Raw genomic sequence first — 15,851 nt, forward strand, 5'->3', positions numbered from 1 at the left:
ATCTACCACCTCATCATATGGGGCTAGATTTGGTGGCAAATGCTGAGGTAGTCCTGGTCACTCATGGAGCTGGTCTGCTCCTATCAAACAATGTTATGACAACTCTGTAGGTGCAGAGGGGCAGAATCAGCATGCTGCCACTGCCCTAGCAACACAGGAAGCTTCCCGTGTTGCCCAACCTATGGGTGGGGGGAGCCGTGTGCACCACACTTACTCCACACTTCCCCTCATGTGATCGCTCTCCTGGTGATGCAGGCGATGCGAGGCACGGGGCACCAGATTCCCTATGCCTCACAGTCAAGCAGACCACCACCTCCTTCTGCCACCAGCCATTTGATGAAGTAACTAGTTTGTTGGCTCAGGGATGGTGAGAACACTTAGGAAAATGGTATAAGTAGCTGAAGGCTGATTCAGTTAGCTGCTAGGAAAAATGTAGAGCAACTGCTACAGCTGGAATCTCTGCTGGTGAACTCTTGATTGGACCTTGACTTTGGCAACTTGACTTACAATGTCTGTGTTGGTGAGATTGCTTGGCATTGATGTTTTTGGAATGAATTACTCTTATGCTTCACCCTTCTTTGGAATGACTATTGTGTTTGACTCTAGGCTGCTTTTTGACTACAAGACAGTGAGCGGCTGCTTTAGCAGTAACTTTGTGAACAGGATTCTGACACCTTTCTCTTTGGGACCATCCCAGCCAAACTCAATCACACATGAGATCAATGCAGTGGAGGTAGATCAAGTCCCTCACAGTTGAAATGGTGAAATAAACTGTGGCTTTCTCCTCAGGGCCACAAAAGCATTGCCACTCCCTTCTCTGTTTATGGAACCTTCAAGGCATGGATGAAGGACCTTCAGGTATTTACTTTATCCTTAAGCACAGTTTGTTCAATTAACTGCTGAGCTTCTGGGAAGTTACTGAGGAAACCTGTCACCCCAGGAGTACTGCTGCAAAAGGAACAGAAAATATGCTGGAAGTTCATGACTCTATTCTTTAAAATATTTCCCGTGGCCAGTCCCTCAGCTTGTCAATTGTGCAAATTTCTTGGGAGGCAAATGAAACATCCGGTGCTATGTATCAGACACACAGCTGTACTCAATGTTTAGCACTGTTTTATAGTTTAGTTTTGTGAGTTAATGTAATTAACCAGTGTACTTGTAGTAGCAGAACTGTATTATGTTTCCTGTGAAATTAATATTTGGTTCGAATACTGATGCAGAAAATGGCTCTTTCAGCTTGTTCCTTATGTTGTGTACCTGGTCTTCCTGTAGCCTCTCAGCTCACGTCAGCATTGCACTTGTTAAGCAGAAATACAGACATATCCTTCCACCCACATAGATAATAAGAGTCTTTCCAGACAACAGCAACAGAAATATCTGAACATCATATTCTTTGCACTTGTTGTGATTGAGTGTATATCCTCCCATTCAGATGATTTATGGGTGGAAGCACTTCTATTACATGCAAGACTGAAATTCATACTGTGTTGAAAATGTTTTTTAAAGGAAGCCAATAAACAATTGCAAATAAACTTAAATAGATCAATATTCTTGCTATTTTTATTTATCCTATCCATTAACAGGATAGCGAAAAAAAATCCCTAAAGCTCTTCTCAACATTTACAAAAATGGATTGCAAGCACAACTAATCTAGGATTGAAAAGAACCTGAATTTGTTTGTAGCAACCGAAAGAAGGCATTGAATCAGGTGTGACAATCGTTAACTTTATTATAATTAATTAAACTATATGTGTCCATTTCTCTTCATTGGGAGTCCAAAGACAAGAACTTGGTGCCTATTTAAACACATCTAAATACTTAAACATGATTTTAAAAATGTATTCAATATGCCGTGTTATGTGCCATCCACGGTTACAGATGGGACATGGCTATGTTAGTAGAGAACTTACTATTAACACGTCCAAACAAGTTTTAATCACATCTGTACATCAGTTTTAAATATCTGTGTTTAAATTTGCTTCAGAAATTGATTTTGCATATAACCATTGTTGCTTTGTTAGATACACACTAGATAAGGAAGGGTAAGCTGTAAGGGAGAGAACAGGAGCCTGGCCCAGCATCATGGTACCTTGGTTCCAGCAGCTGATGCAAGGCCCTCCCTCTAGACCAGAGCTTTCCAGACATTTTATGTTGGTGACACACTTTTTAGGCATGCATAATTTCACGACACAATAATTTGATTTTACTAGCAAACCGGAGGTGAAACCAACCTCTTATAAAGGATATGGACACATATATGAATTGTGGCAATAAAATGTATGGGAACATAGCATATCTCATGAAAACCTTTCATTTATATTTTTATAAAATATATGATTCATTGCTTATTTCACATAAATATAGAGATTTCCCATTAGGTTCATGTGACACATCTACCACTGCAGCTGACACACAAACATGTCATGACACACAGTTTAGAAAGCTCTGCTCTCTGCCAATTGCCATTGCTGTGACTCTAAAGTGACTCCCAAACTTTTTTTGACCAGGGCCCACTTGACCGGGGATCACAGGTTGAGAACCACTGCTTTAGAAGGAGAGAAGAGTGGTCAGCATCTGGTGGACTCAGTCCTCTTCTCCACTGCCATTCCTTTTTCCTTGTCTTTTTCTACTACAAGACTGAGGACCGAGAACTGTCAAATTAAAAATGTGTAAGCAAATCTGGGAGAGTTTTTTTTTTACTAAGGCTCCATCTACACTTCTATATAATGCAGTTTCAAAATGCAGTTAAACTGCATTCTGAAACTGGATTATATGGCAGTGTAAATGTGGCCTGAATGCCGAAGTGTAAAAGCTATATATAAAGAAACAGAAATAATTTTACGTGATGCTAAAATAGATTTGACTGGAAAAACCACATGTTTGGTGATTCAGAATCAGTTATTTTTGTTGTTGTTAACTTTATTTCTATCCCTACTTTCTTCCCATAGGGACTCAGGATGGCTAACAGTTTTCCCCACTGACACATTTTAAAAATAAACACTATTGTACTAGCATTCAAATATTACAGAAATGAGTTTTCAAGCAAATTGAAAGACAGGCATTAAAGATTTCTTGAATACACTGAAGGTGTGTAATACTGAAGGTGTGTTAAGGTATTGTGGACACTTGGTATCTGCTGAAGTTTGGTTCCAGCCCTGTGGATATCAAACTGCATGGATGCTCAAGTCCTGCTTGTTGCACTCCAGGCCTGGAAACACCTATAACCACACTGCACCACAGGAATATAAGCAAACTGTTTAATGTAGAAACATATAGAAAGCATATAAATTAGGAATAAGAAAGATAGATACATAATCCCAAAAGGGTTTAGCAACAGGTGATAATCCAACAATAATCCAAATGTCTCATAAAGTTCCAGAGGTGATAAAGTCCAGGAACAACCAGGAATCACAGATACAGCATAAGTCCACAATCAAGAAGGTATAAATAGTAAAACTTGAACAGGAACATAGAAAACTTCAGGCTATATCAAATTCAAAATCAACGCTTGACTTGAACCAGGAACAAGAGAACTCAGATTTAGTTTCTCACTCTAATGCACCATTGCCTGGAATGACCTTAAGGTAAACAACTTGTTTAATAGACACCCATGAAATCATTCTGTTTCCCGTGAATTTCCTTCACAACTTTCCCACGTAATCTCTCTGAACGACGCAATCTATTTTCAGCTGTTCTTTGTAAACAAAGACTTTTGTTGATCTCCGTAGCTACAGGTGGATTCCCCTGGAAAGCCTCTTTATCACTCAGCTCTTCACTCGATTCGTTATCTAATGTCGCACCTTTTTATTCCCCTGAATGTCCTTGAGGCCCTGCACAGAATCACAGAGATGGAAGAAACCTCATGGGCCATCCAGTCTAACCCCCTGCCAAGAAGCAGGAATATTGCATTTAAATCACCCCTGACAGATGGCCATCCAGCCTCTGTTTAAAAGTTCTAAATCATCGGTTAACCCACCAGCCTCTGGCAGCTGATGTACAACACAGCTATATATAGTGTAGTTATATAAAATTGTATAATCAAAGTTTGTTGGGAGGATTCTTTTTAAATATTTTTAATTCGTGGGTGATTGAATCCATAGTAAAGAATCTATGGATACGGAGGGCTAGCTGTATAGAAACGTGGGTTAAGGCTTATCAATCTGCTACAGACTGCACACATCTCAAAACTACTTCCCTTTCAAAAGGCAATGGGAGGACTCCATTTATAAATACTGTGCTAGTTAGATATTCGGGCGTTGGAAGAAAGACGGAAACAGGGGAAAACATTGCAATTATTGTTTGATGCTATCTGTTTAGATTTCAGTGAGTCCTCTGTGGTAATGATTTGATCTTTCTCCCTTGACTTCTGGGAAGGATCTCTCTTAGATCTCATCTTATGCCGTCTCAAACTGGTATTGAAGAAAGTGTTTTCACTGTGCAGATGATTACATAGGAAATCATTAAATGATCAGTACAGACGGGACCTCAGATTGTGGACACCTTGAACAATGGTATCAATCAGGAATGAGTGTTTCTTAACACCTAGAAGCTGTAAACAAGCCAGCATTGAAGTGACTTTTGCCACTTTTTATCTGCTGCCTGGGAGAAGAGCCAAGGGCTGGACTGCAAACTGGAAGGCAACCTCCCTCCACCATACCAGCCCCACCCAGGGGTCAAATTAAACACCATAGAGAAGCAGTGCCAAGGAGGTGAACAAAGAGTGGAAATTCCTGCGTAAAGTCCCATTACGGAAGCACTGGGTGCTCTTTGTTGTCCTCCTGGGATTTCACCGTCCTGAATCATTAATTCAATGTCGTCTACAAGTACAGTGACCGAGTTTGCTAACACGGTGAAACCTATGTTGGGTCTGGGCATAATTGGGAAGAGAACCATACTTCCTTTACACCATTTTTGGTGTGGCATTTTGGAATAATGTGCACATTTTTGGTCATGGAACCTCAATATATAATACAGTATGGTACAATCTATATATAAATTAAAATGTTCGTTTGTGGGATTGACATAACTCAAAAGCCACTGGACAAATGGACACCAAATTTGGACACAATACAAGAGTGACCATCACTCATAAAAAACACTGAGAAACACAGCAGAAAAGACTTAAAAAGCCAAAAAAAATTAAAGCGCATGCGCAAAACCACATATACACACACATACACACACATAAAACACATATACACAAACTGAGCCACAGCAATGCGTGGCAGGGGACTTCTAGTCTATATAAATAAAAATGTAATTTTTGTTTGTGGGATTAACATAACTCAAAAACCAGTGGACAAATTGACACCAAATTTGGACACAATACACCTATCAGGCCAACAAGTGACTTTCACTCATAAAAACACAGTGGAAGGGACTTAAAAAGCCAACAAATAAAAAAAACATCCACAAGTATATACACATATACATAAATATATACACACATACATGCACATATACACACACAAAGCACATATACAGAGACTGGGCCACAGCAACGCGGGACAGTTAGTCTATATAAATAGAAATGTAATGTTTATTTGTGGGATTAACATAACTCAAAAAGCACTGGACAAATGGACACCAAATTTGGATACAATACACGTATCAGGCCAACAAGTGACCATCACTCATAAAACACTGAAAAACAGCACCCAGGGGGTGAGAGTTTTTGACTTAAAATGCCAAAAAACAAGAAATGTATTACACCGCATGTGCAAAACCACACACATATATATACACAAACATACATATGTACGCATATAAACAAATATATACACACTCAAAACACATCTACACAGACTGGGCCACAGTCATCAAGTAGATGATCCAAACATGAGCAATCCAAATGGTTACAAAATTTGGTACTTCTTAATTGTGAAGAAAAGGTACGTAAGAAGAAATGTTAGATATATTTCCAAATAAACATGGGGCAGGTAGCAATTAAAAAATGGAGGTGGCACCTGTCAGAGCAACAGGTGGTCTTGGGGATAAGAACCCCCTCCTCTGTTAAAAAACAATGCATAGAATCATTGAAGAACAGAATTGCAAGGCCATTCAATGCTAATCAAGGTGGCCAGTTGCAACATTCACACTTGCCTCAAGCAGACAAAAGTTCTTTCTCCCACCATGGACATTATCCCACAGATATAAAAACCGGTAATAGTATGATAGCTGGGTCTGGAAACTCTGAGTGTTACGGAGATGCCGCATCGCTCCTTTGGGAGCGCTGTTTGCACAAGAGAGACTTAGCTAATGTAAGCCAGGCCTGAGACAGATACTCTAGAAGGAATGTAAGAGTTCTTTAATGGTGAAACTCTAACCCTTACCCTAACCCTGATCCGTATGCGTAAGCCTAAGCCTAACCCCTACCCAAACCTTACCCTAAACTGTACTCTAACCATAACCCCCAACAGTAACCCTAACCCAAAACCTTGCCCTAACCCTAAGCATGCCGTCCTTTCTATCCTTCCTTCGCTCTCCCCGCTCTCTCTCCGCCTCCTCTTCCCTTATTCACAACTGCCTTTGCAGCATCTCCGTAATGCTGAGCTTCCGGGCCCAGCTATCATACTATCACCTAAAAAGCTCACTTGTCTAGTTTCCAACAGACCCCTCAACCTCTGAGGATGCATGCCATAGATGTGGGTGAAACGTCAGGAGATAATGCTTCTGGAACATGGCCTTACAGCCCAGAAAACTCACAGCAACCCAGTGATTCCATGTCATGAAAGTCTTAAACAACACAGAGCTGGAAGAGACCACATGGGCCATCTAGTCCAACCCCTGCCATGCAGGAAGAGCACAACCAAAGCACCCTCAACAGGTGGCCATCCAGCCTCTGTTTAAAAGCCTCCACAGGAGCCTCCACCACACTCAGGACAGAGTTCTACTGCTGAACAATTTTTTCTCATGTTCAGGTAGATGCATCTACACCAGTGGTTCTCAACCTGTGGGTCCCCAGGTGTTTTGGCCTACAACTCCCAGAAATCCCAGCCAGTTTACCAGCTGTTAGGATTTCTGGGAGTTGGGGGCCAAAACATCTAGGGACCCACAGGTTGAGAACCACTGATCTACACTGTAGAATAGATGCGATTTGACACCACTTTAACTGCAATGATTCCGTCAAAGGAATTATAGCTTTACAACGCCTTCTTTCTTCTTTGAGAGCGCTGGTGACTCTCCAAACTACAAGTCCCATGATTCCACAGCACTAAACCATGGTGCCAAACCGCATTCATTCCACAATGCAGATGCACCCAGAGCTGTTTCTAACGGAAGAGGCGGCTCTCATTCCCAAAGGCCACACGTTTCTTTTGGCACGCGCCACTCCTGGCCCGTCCACTGTCTGCGCGCGCATCTCAAGAACCCCGAGCGCGAGGACCGTTGGCGGCCCAACGAAGAATGCCCCCCCTCCCCCCGCCGTTCAGTCCCAAGGTGGGCGCCCTCAGCCGTTAACTTCCAAGCTTTGCCCATCCCGCAGTCGATCCCCATTGGCGGAGAGAACAGAGTGCTCGATGGCGATTGGCTAGGGCAGAAGGGATGGGCGGGGCCGAGGCGGAGATTGTTGTGGCAAGCTCTGGAAGATTCCTCCGCCCGCAGTATAAAACCGGAGGGGACGCGCCCGGCCCGGCATTAGAACCCGAGGCGGTGAGGGCGAGCCATGGGCAAGGACTACTACCGCACCCTGGGCCTGTCCCGCGGGGCCAGCGACGACGACATTAAGAAGGCCTACCGGAAGCAGGCGCTGCGCTACCACCCGGACAAGAACAAGGACCCCGGCTCCGAGGAGCGCTTCAAGGAGATCGCCGAGGCCTACGACGTGCTCAGCGACCCCAAGAAGCGCGAAATCTTCGACAAGTTCGGCGAGGAAGGTGCGCGGGGGCCGCGGGGTGGCCGGGGGGGGGGGGCAGGAGGGACCTGCGCATGCGCCTTGGCGTCACATTATTCGCCACGGCTCGATTCTTCAGAAAGCGTAGTTTGTTGAGGGACCAGCGCTCTTTGGCAGCCAGGGGCCTTGTCAGCAGCTGCCAGGGATCCATATCGTTAAAGTGGGCTCCAGCCGCATTCATTCCACAGTGTAGATGTAGCCTGGAGTGTAGCCTAGAAAACCAGCTTCAGCTTGGTTTGCTGTGAGTTTTCCGGGCTGTATAGCCATGTCCCTGACGTTTCATCCACATCTATGGCTGGCTCAGGTTGTTGATTCCCCTGCCATTCACGAGAAAGTACACAGGGAGTTTGCGTTGTGGCACCAAGAGCAGAGGAGAGAGAGAGGGGAAGGGTCTCTTTTCAGCACATCTCTGGGTATTACTTCCTGTAAGGTTTTAATCAAAACTAATAACTGGCTAAAGGCCCCCCTGGTGCTGCAGCAGATTAAACTGCTGAGCTGCTAACTTGCTCACCGAAAGGTTGGCGGTTTGAATCCAGGGAGAGGGGTGAGCCCCCGCTGTTAACCCCAGCTTCTGCCAACCGAGCTATTTGAAAACATGCAAGATGTGGGTAGATCAATAGGTACCACTTCTGCAGGAAGGTAATGGCACTCCATGCAGTCATGCCGGCCACATAACCTTGGAGGCATCTATGGACAACGCAGGCTATTTGGTTTAGAAATGGAGATGAGCACCACCCCACCCCCCCCCCACCCCCCCAGAGTTGGACATGGCTAGACTTAATGTCAAGGGAAATCTTTATCTTACTAACACTGGCTAAAAGTGAGGAATGATGAGTAGAAAGCAGAATATTCACACACAGGTATTGGAGGCAATCCGTGTCCCCTCTTGCTGAAGTTCCTTTGACAAACGTTGCCAGTTTGAGTTGTTCTGCCCTGATCTCGCTGCCCAGGCAAGACCTTCTCGATTTTGAGATGCCTCCTTCTGTCTACTTGATGATCACCCCCAATTTCCAGAGCTAGTTGGACGCCTTTTCCTCTGGAGCAACTGTTAAGACGATGCTGAAAACTCACAGCAAACCAAGCTTTTTCATGAAGGATGAAGTAGAAAAAGCAGACTGTTAGGAATTGGGCGAGTTGAAGTCTAAAACATCCTGGAGGGCTGAAGTTTGCCCATGCCTGAAGTAGAAAGTGGACGAGAAGGGCTGAAGAACGAGTTATTTCACTTTGTGGTTCTGGAAAGCAGTCCAATGTTGAGTTGCCATCTTTAAATAGTTCCAGTTATAACCTCCAACATCCACTATTATCTAAAGCAGTGGGTTTCAGATTTTCATCCCCCAGGAGTTTTGGACTTCAACTCCCAGAACTCCTAGCCAGTTTACCAGCTGTTAGGTTTAGTGGGAGCTCTAGTTGAAAACATCTGGAAGACCAAAGGTTGAGAACAACTGATCTACAGGCTCTTCCTGATAGGGAAGGCTACTTTGAAATCACCCAGATTTAGCAATAATTATAGCCCTCTTGTGTAGGATTTCTGTAGTGTCCTGCTTTGCATATCAGTCTCTTTGTGTCTTCAGGGATTTGTTTTTGCTTTGTATGTTTACTTTCTTGTTCTGAAGAACATCCACCCCTTCCGTAGAATGTTGAAATGTTTAGTGCGTAAAAGAGAAGCTCTCAACTTATTTATACAGATTGTGGTAAATTTCCATAGCTTTTCTGTATTGTTTCGATTGCACAGCTGGCATTCATGGAACATTCTGAGCATTTTCCTTTAAATGGGTGTTGTAGTAATTTGGCTGCATCTATTGGGCTGCATGACAGGCTGTCTGAGATAGGTGGAGCTTTTGTTACACAAGTCTTCTAGTCGTTGCTAGAATATTCTAGCATGTTCTTGTGCTTATCTGTTGCAGTGCTACCTTTTCCTTAGTAGAACTGTTTTTCTGCAAGATTTATACTTATTAAAGTATACAGATTAGGTGAAATGCATTCTGAATTGAGCTTTGTATCCAGGAGCATGGATTTAGTAGATCTTGTGAATAACTGAGAATTGTAGTTTTTTTATATGATTTGGACACTAGGGTACACAACACACAAATGTACTGAAGTTAGCTGTTGGGTGTGAGATTTGTTCGAAGTATTTCTAATTACCCTTATGCAGTTGTTTGACATGTCTGTAAAATGAGTAAAAATAATACTTAGGCTTTTTTGATATTGAATGATAATGTAACCTGAAAGCTGAGGCTTATTGTGTTTCCTATATTGCAGGACTAAAGGGAGGTGGTCCCAGCTGCAGTGGAGGTGGTCCCAATGGCACTTCATTCACCTACACCTTTCATGGAGATCCTCATGCCATGTTTGCAGAATTCTTTGGTGGGCGGAATCCTTTTGATACGTTCTTTGTTCAGAGGAATGGTGACGAAGATATGGACATTGATGACCCCTTCACGGGTTTTCAAAACTTTGGCAACATTGGCTTTTCCCGTGCTCGTGGGGGCCATGAAAATGTTCGCAGGAAACCAGATCCACCCATCACTCACGAGCTGAGAGTATCCTTGGAGGAAATTTACAGTGGATGCACCAAGAAAATGAAAATTTCTCACAAACGGCTAAATCCAGATGGAAAAACGACACGCAATGAAGATAAGATTCTAACAATTGATGTCAAACGTGGCTGGAAAGAAGGAACTAAGATTACATTCCCCAAAGAAGGAGACCAAACAGCAAGCAACATTCCAGCTGATATTGTCTTTGTTTTAAAGGACAAGCCACACAGCATTTTTAAAAGAGATGGGTCTGATATTGTATACCCAGCCAAGATCAGCCTCCGTGAGGTAAGTTGAAATGCTAGGCCTGGCTCTGAAAAAAAATAAAGTGGAAGTTGTTTTTTAATTGGATAAAAGAAAGTTGTTATACCCAACACCATCTTTCCTTTATATAAGAATGGTTATTATACACATTCTTGCCAAATTAGTGAGCAGCTGCTAGAAGTAGATTGCTGTCAAGAATATCAGAGCTTTGTTAGAATACGCTGATAAAGCAGATTGCATGACTTAATGTACAAATGGGGCAACGCTGGGAAGTTGAAAATTCAGCTCAGTTTTGCGAACACTCACTTGTGTTCATAAAGCTGTAATTAATTGACACTTCATTGTTTTCTCTTTCAAAAGAGAAAACTTGTTTTATGGGGAAAATAACTAATTGTTTGGCTTGTTTTTATGTTTAGGCTCTGTGTGGCTGTACTGTGAATGCGCCAACATTAGATGGTAGGACCATCCCAATGGTGTTCAAGGATGTCATTAAACCTGGAATGAAGCGAAGAATTCCTGGAGAAGGCCTTCCCTATCCAAAGAGTCCAAACCAGCGAGGAGACCTTATTATTGAGTTTGATGTAAAATTCCCAGACAGAATTCCACAGTCTTCCAAAAGTGTCTTAGAACAGATCTTGCCCATATAAAAAGCCTGGCAGAGCTGGACTGTCATGTCTCCAAACAGACGATTTTGGACTGGAACCAGGATTTCAGGGTCTGATTGACAGTGGGTATGGCAGTAACTTCATGATGTCAAAAGTTTCTCACAGAATCTAGATAATTCAAGATCAACGTTGCACTGCTCAGTGGCTTTAGACCCATGTTGTCATTTCTCAGAGCCTTTTTAAGAATGGGCAGTTACTGCTATAAGGAATCGGCAGAACATCTCATAATTAAATATGAGGACAACAGACTGTTGAGATTCTTGTCTTCACTTATTTGGCTGGCCCTGTTTTTGGGCCTATCCATGTACATTCTCTGTTGGAAAGAATTACACTAAACTCTAAACTGGACTTGAAAAGTAAACTTACTCCAATCTCTCATGTGCTGTACTGTGTTCTCTCTTTGCACACTCTATAGTCTGGTTTCCAGTGAGATGCTTTCAACATTTGGTTTTCCTCTGCCACAATGTTCTTAGTGCCATTTTAAATGGTGCCATATATTGTTCCTGGAAAGAAGTCACTCTTGAATTTGGTTATGCAAATAACTTGTCCTTTTTTACAAGAGTAGTTTTGAGTTTTATCGCTCCTGGCATGATAGCATGCTGGAAAGCTAAAGAAGCCCGAGCACCTTCTGGAAAGCATGTAAAGAGATTTATGTGTTTTTCAGTGAATTAGGTGACTGCACATTGATATACACCAGGTTTGACCCTGGTAGGTCATTTGTCTTGTACTTAATAAGTGGGTTGGCAGAAGATGTGTTTCAGATGTTCATATCTTAATTTGGGTTAAAATATTTCAAAGGTTCTTTACATTTAGAAAATATGTACAGCAGTAGGCATTTTTCATACATTTTGTTTTGAGTCATTGAAGACAATTGCATCCTGTAAATTCTACAATAAATCCGATTTTAATTAGTAAGAGTTAACAAGGGAACAGATGTGTAAAATTAATGTTCATTTATGGTCATTGAGCAAGAAACTAAAGGAATCGAATTTAGTTCATTTTAGAATTAGTAACCACAGAATTAATAACAATCTCGATGTATCCTCAGTAGCAGACAAAGAAGTTAGGGGAAGAATGGTATTAAAGTGATTTGCACACTTAGAAAATACAACTAGAATCAATGGGTACAGAACATATAGCTACTGTTACTCACACAATCTTTTCTTACTAGATGTTCTGAGTAGATAATTCTGAAAACAAAATCACTGTTATTGGTGGAGGGGATGGATGAAAGATATTTAAATTCCTGTAGCCAAATTTAGCCAGTTTGTTTTTAAAATGTGTCCTACATCAGTTTCTGTGCAAGATTACACTTCAATTTCTTTGCATGATCACTCAGCTCTTCTAAAACATACTTAAAATAACATAAAATCTTAGTGCCTCAGATTTCTTATTAGCACTACAAGTTCATCAAAGTGTCAATATTTTGTCAAAGTTCTAGATGAAACACTTCATGTATCTTTTAAGAATTGTATGCAGACTTTGGAGAGTAGTCATGTACAAGATATTGAAGGAAAGTATTTCTGTGACTTGTTTTTGCATGCTATGTGCTGTGTCAATTTTTGAACATTAACAGTATGCAGAAGCATGCACTTGTTGGTCAGTGACTAATACTGGATAGGACGTTTAATTTTTCACCATGGACATGCATAATTTTTTTAAATGATTAATTGCACTTTATAGTACGGAAATGCTATTTTGCCACAGCATAGAGCATTGCTCTATAAGCCTATTTTCTAAACCAGAAATTGCCAGATAGTATGTGATGCATATCTAATACTACCTCTGGGGGCCCTTCAAACAGTCCTGTAGTAAAGAGCATAGCTGTAAGCTCTTCCTAGAAAGTAAATCAGTAGGCATTCATAGCAAGAGTTCCTTACTTCTGCCCTTGGCATTTTGATGATAGTAGTTAGATGTTACGTGCTCATTTGTAAGCGCATGTACTTTCATGCTCTGAACTGTGGGACTCCTGGAAAACGGTTTTCTTTCAAATGCTTTGGATATCTCCTCTGCATTGTATAAGCATATGATAAGCTGGGGTGAACGTGCATTTCTCTTTCAACACTTCTTTTAACAAGGCTTATTTGACAGCTACGTTCATACAGCTCCTTGTGTGCATAGACTGTTACAAGAAGCTGTACTGGATGTGTCCCAACTTTGATAACTGCATGAAGTCCAGTTTACTATTTACATATTACTTTGTGTTATGACTGTTGGGAAATATCCAGTGTTCACCAGTTTGTTGAGATTATCCAATACTAATCCCTATGTTAGATGTTTCCTGTTTTGAAGTCAAATGTCACTTGACGTTAACTTCTCAATAGGTCTTCTGTTCAGAAAACAATTAGATGATATTAAGCCAAGTGTTGAGGTAACTTCAGGTGAGTCAAGAGGGATGATACTTTGGGGGACAGCTGGACAATCCAAGATTTCTCAATACAGAAGCTGCCTTCATTGCATGAATAAGTCGGAAAGGTGCAGGTTGTGTTTCTGTTATCTCAAATGATTGGTACAAGAAGTGTTGTAGATGGATATCCCAATAATAAAAATACATGTCTATGGAGAATAGGATTCAACAGTAAACATTTGTGTTTTATATACATCTTAAACACATTGCCTGAATTTTATACATTTTAAGTTTTGCATATGAATCAAAATTTAGGTATAGTGAACCATCAGAAAGAGGATTCACTGTCTCGGCTACCTATGTTTACACTTTAAAAAAAAATTCTGGGTAAGGGATGCTCAACTTGTACCCCCAAGATACCATTAGCATGGCTAACAAGCATGGTCAAGCCACCAAAGAGGGCATATATTTCAGAAATAAGTGGTTCCTGGAACACAAACCTGCATAATAGAAATACAAACAAACAGAATGATACATTTGTCCTAGGGGTCGGTATTGCTGAATACAAATGGATGGCAAGAGTATATTCTCACCTACATTAGAAACAATAACCATCTGGAAAGGCAAATGAATAATTGAGTAACAATATTAGAAGCTAAATTACTTTGGTTTGTCTTTACTATATAAAATGTAGGATACGTATCTTCCTGAACTTGGGATTTCTTGGAAGACCGTGTAGGGAGCAGACACAAATAGCAACAGGAGGACCCCACTGGCAAACAGAGAGAAGAGAAGATGGATGCAGATTCATGCAGTGAAAAATTATTAAGCTCAAACATTAAATTATGGTGCTGACAAAACTGGGGGGAAAGGGGTATTTAGTCAGACACCAATTGTACAAGTTCTCCCACTTTAAAAGATGAGAGGCCTGTAATTGATAACGTAGGTAGACATCAACTATGAGAAACAACATGAGAAAACACATCCAGATAATCACATTGTCTGGTTTTTAACTAATTTATTTGCGAATTATAGTGGAAAATAAGTATTTGGTTCATAATAAAAGTTCATCTCAATACTTTTGTTATATGTCCTTTTTGGAAATGGCAGAGGTCACACATTTTCTGTAAATCCTCACAAGGTTGGCATACACTGTTGCTGGTATGTTGGCCCATTCCTCCATGCAGATCTCAAGAGCAGTGATGTTTTGTGGCTGTCGTTGGGCAACACGAGCATTCAACTCCCTCCAAAGGTTTTCTATAGGGTTGAGATCAGGAAACTGGCTAGGCCACTCCAGGACCTTGAAATGCTTCTTACAAAGCCACTCCTTTGTTGCCCTGGCGTTGTGCTTGGAATAAATGTCATGCTGAAAGACCCAGCCACATTTCATCTTCAGTACCCTTGCTGATGGAAGGAGGTTTGCACTCAAAATCTCGCGATACATGCCCCATTCCTTCTTTCATGTATATGGATGAGTCGCCCTGGTCCCTTTGCAGAGAAACAGCCCCAAAGCATGATGTTGCCACCCCCATGCTTCACAGTAGGTATGGTGTTCTTTGGGTGCAACTCAGCATTCTTTCTCCTCCAAACACGATGGGTTGTGTTTCTGCCAAACAGTTCTACTTTGGTTTCATCTGACCACATGACATTCTCCCAACACTCTTCTGGATCATCCAAATGCTCTCTAGCAAACTTCAGTCAGCCCCGAACATGTATTGGCTTAAGCAGGGGGACACGTCTGGCACTGCATGTCCCTGGTGGCGTGGTGTGTGACTGATGATAGCCTTTGTTACGTTGGTCCCAGCTCTCTGCAGGTCATTCACTAGGTTCCCCCATGTGGTTCTGGGATTACTGCTCACTGTTCACGTGATCATTTTGATCCCATGGGGTGAGATCTTGCGTGGAGCCCCAGATCGAGGGAGATTATCAGTGGTCTTGTATCTCTTCCATTTTCTAATTGTTGCTCCTACAGTTGATTCCTTCACACCAAGCTGCTTGCCTATTGCAGATTAAGTCATCCCAGTCTGGTGCAGGGCGACAATTTTGTTTCTGGTGTCCTTCGACAGCTCTTTGGCCTTCACCATAGTGGAGTTTGGAGTGTGACTGCTTGAGGTTGTGGACAGGTGTCTTTTATACTGATAACAAGT

The 15,851-nt window shown here is 41.8% G+C and overlaps 1 protein-coding gene and 1 long non-coding RNA gene across 3 annotated transcripts in view; both read left to right on the forward strand.

Moving 5' to 3' along the window:
* Window positions 1-2,963, forward strand: part of LOC132768481 (uncharacterized) — a 38,421-nt gene extending 35,458 nt beyond the window's left edge. The window contains exons 2-4 of one of the 2 annotated variants that reach the window (XR_009630710.2): window positions 790-858; window positions 2,508-2,669; window positions 2,949-2,963. This is a non-coding gene — a long non-coding RNA (uncharacterized lncRNA). Of the gene's footprint in view, window positions 1-789; window positions 859-2,507; window positions 2,878-2,948 lie in introns of those variants that run through there. The other variant, XR_010909231.1, reaches the window with a different exon arrangement.
* Window positions 2,964-7,553: 4,590 nt separating this feature from the next.
* On the forward strand, window positions 7,554-11,735 carry DNAJB1 (DnaJ heat shock protein family (Hsp40) member B1). Its single transcript, XM_060764398.2, has 3 exons — window positions 7,554-7,874; window positions 10,151-10,716; window positions 11,109-11,735. The coding sequence occupies exons 1-3, from the start codon at window positions 7,664-7,666 to the stop codon at window positions 11,337-11,339; spliced, it is 1,008 nt and encodes a 335-aa protein (XP_060620381.1). The 5' UTR covers window positions 7,554-7,663; the 3' UTR covers window positions 11,340-11,735.
* Window positions 11,736-15,851: the final 4,116 nt, after the last annotated feature.

Source organism: Anolis sagrei, chromosome 2 (genome assembly GCF_037176765.1).
Source record: "Anolis sagrei isolate rAnoSag1 chromosome 2, rAnoSag1.mat, whole genome shotgun sequence".
Taxonomy (NCBI): Eukaryota; Metazoa; Chordata; class Lepidosauria; order Squamata; family Dactyloidae; genus Anolis; species Anolis sagrei.

Coding starts and splice junctions, on each gene's coding strand:
- DNAJB1 (XM_060764398.2), top strand. CDS start 7,664: ATGGGCAAGGACTACTACCGCACCCTGGGCCTGTCCCGCGGGGCCAGC. Junction 7,875..10,150: donor CGACAAGTTCGGCGAGGAAG/GTGCGCGGGGGC, acceptor CCTATATTGCAG/GACTAAAGGGAGGTGGTCCC. Junction 10,717..11,108: donor CCAAGATCAGCCTCCGTGAG/GTAAGTTGAAAT, acceptor TTTTATGTTTAG/GCTCTGTGTGGCTGTACTGT.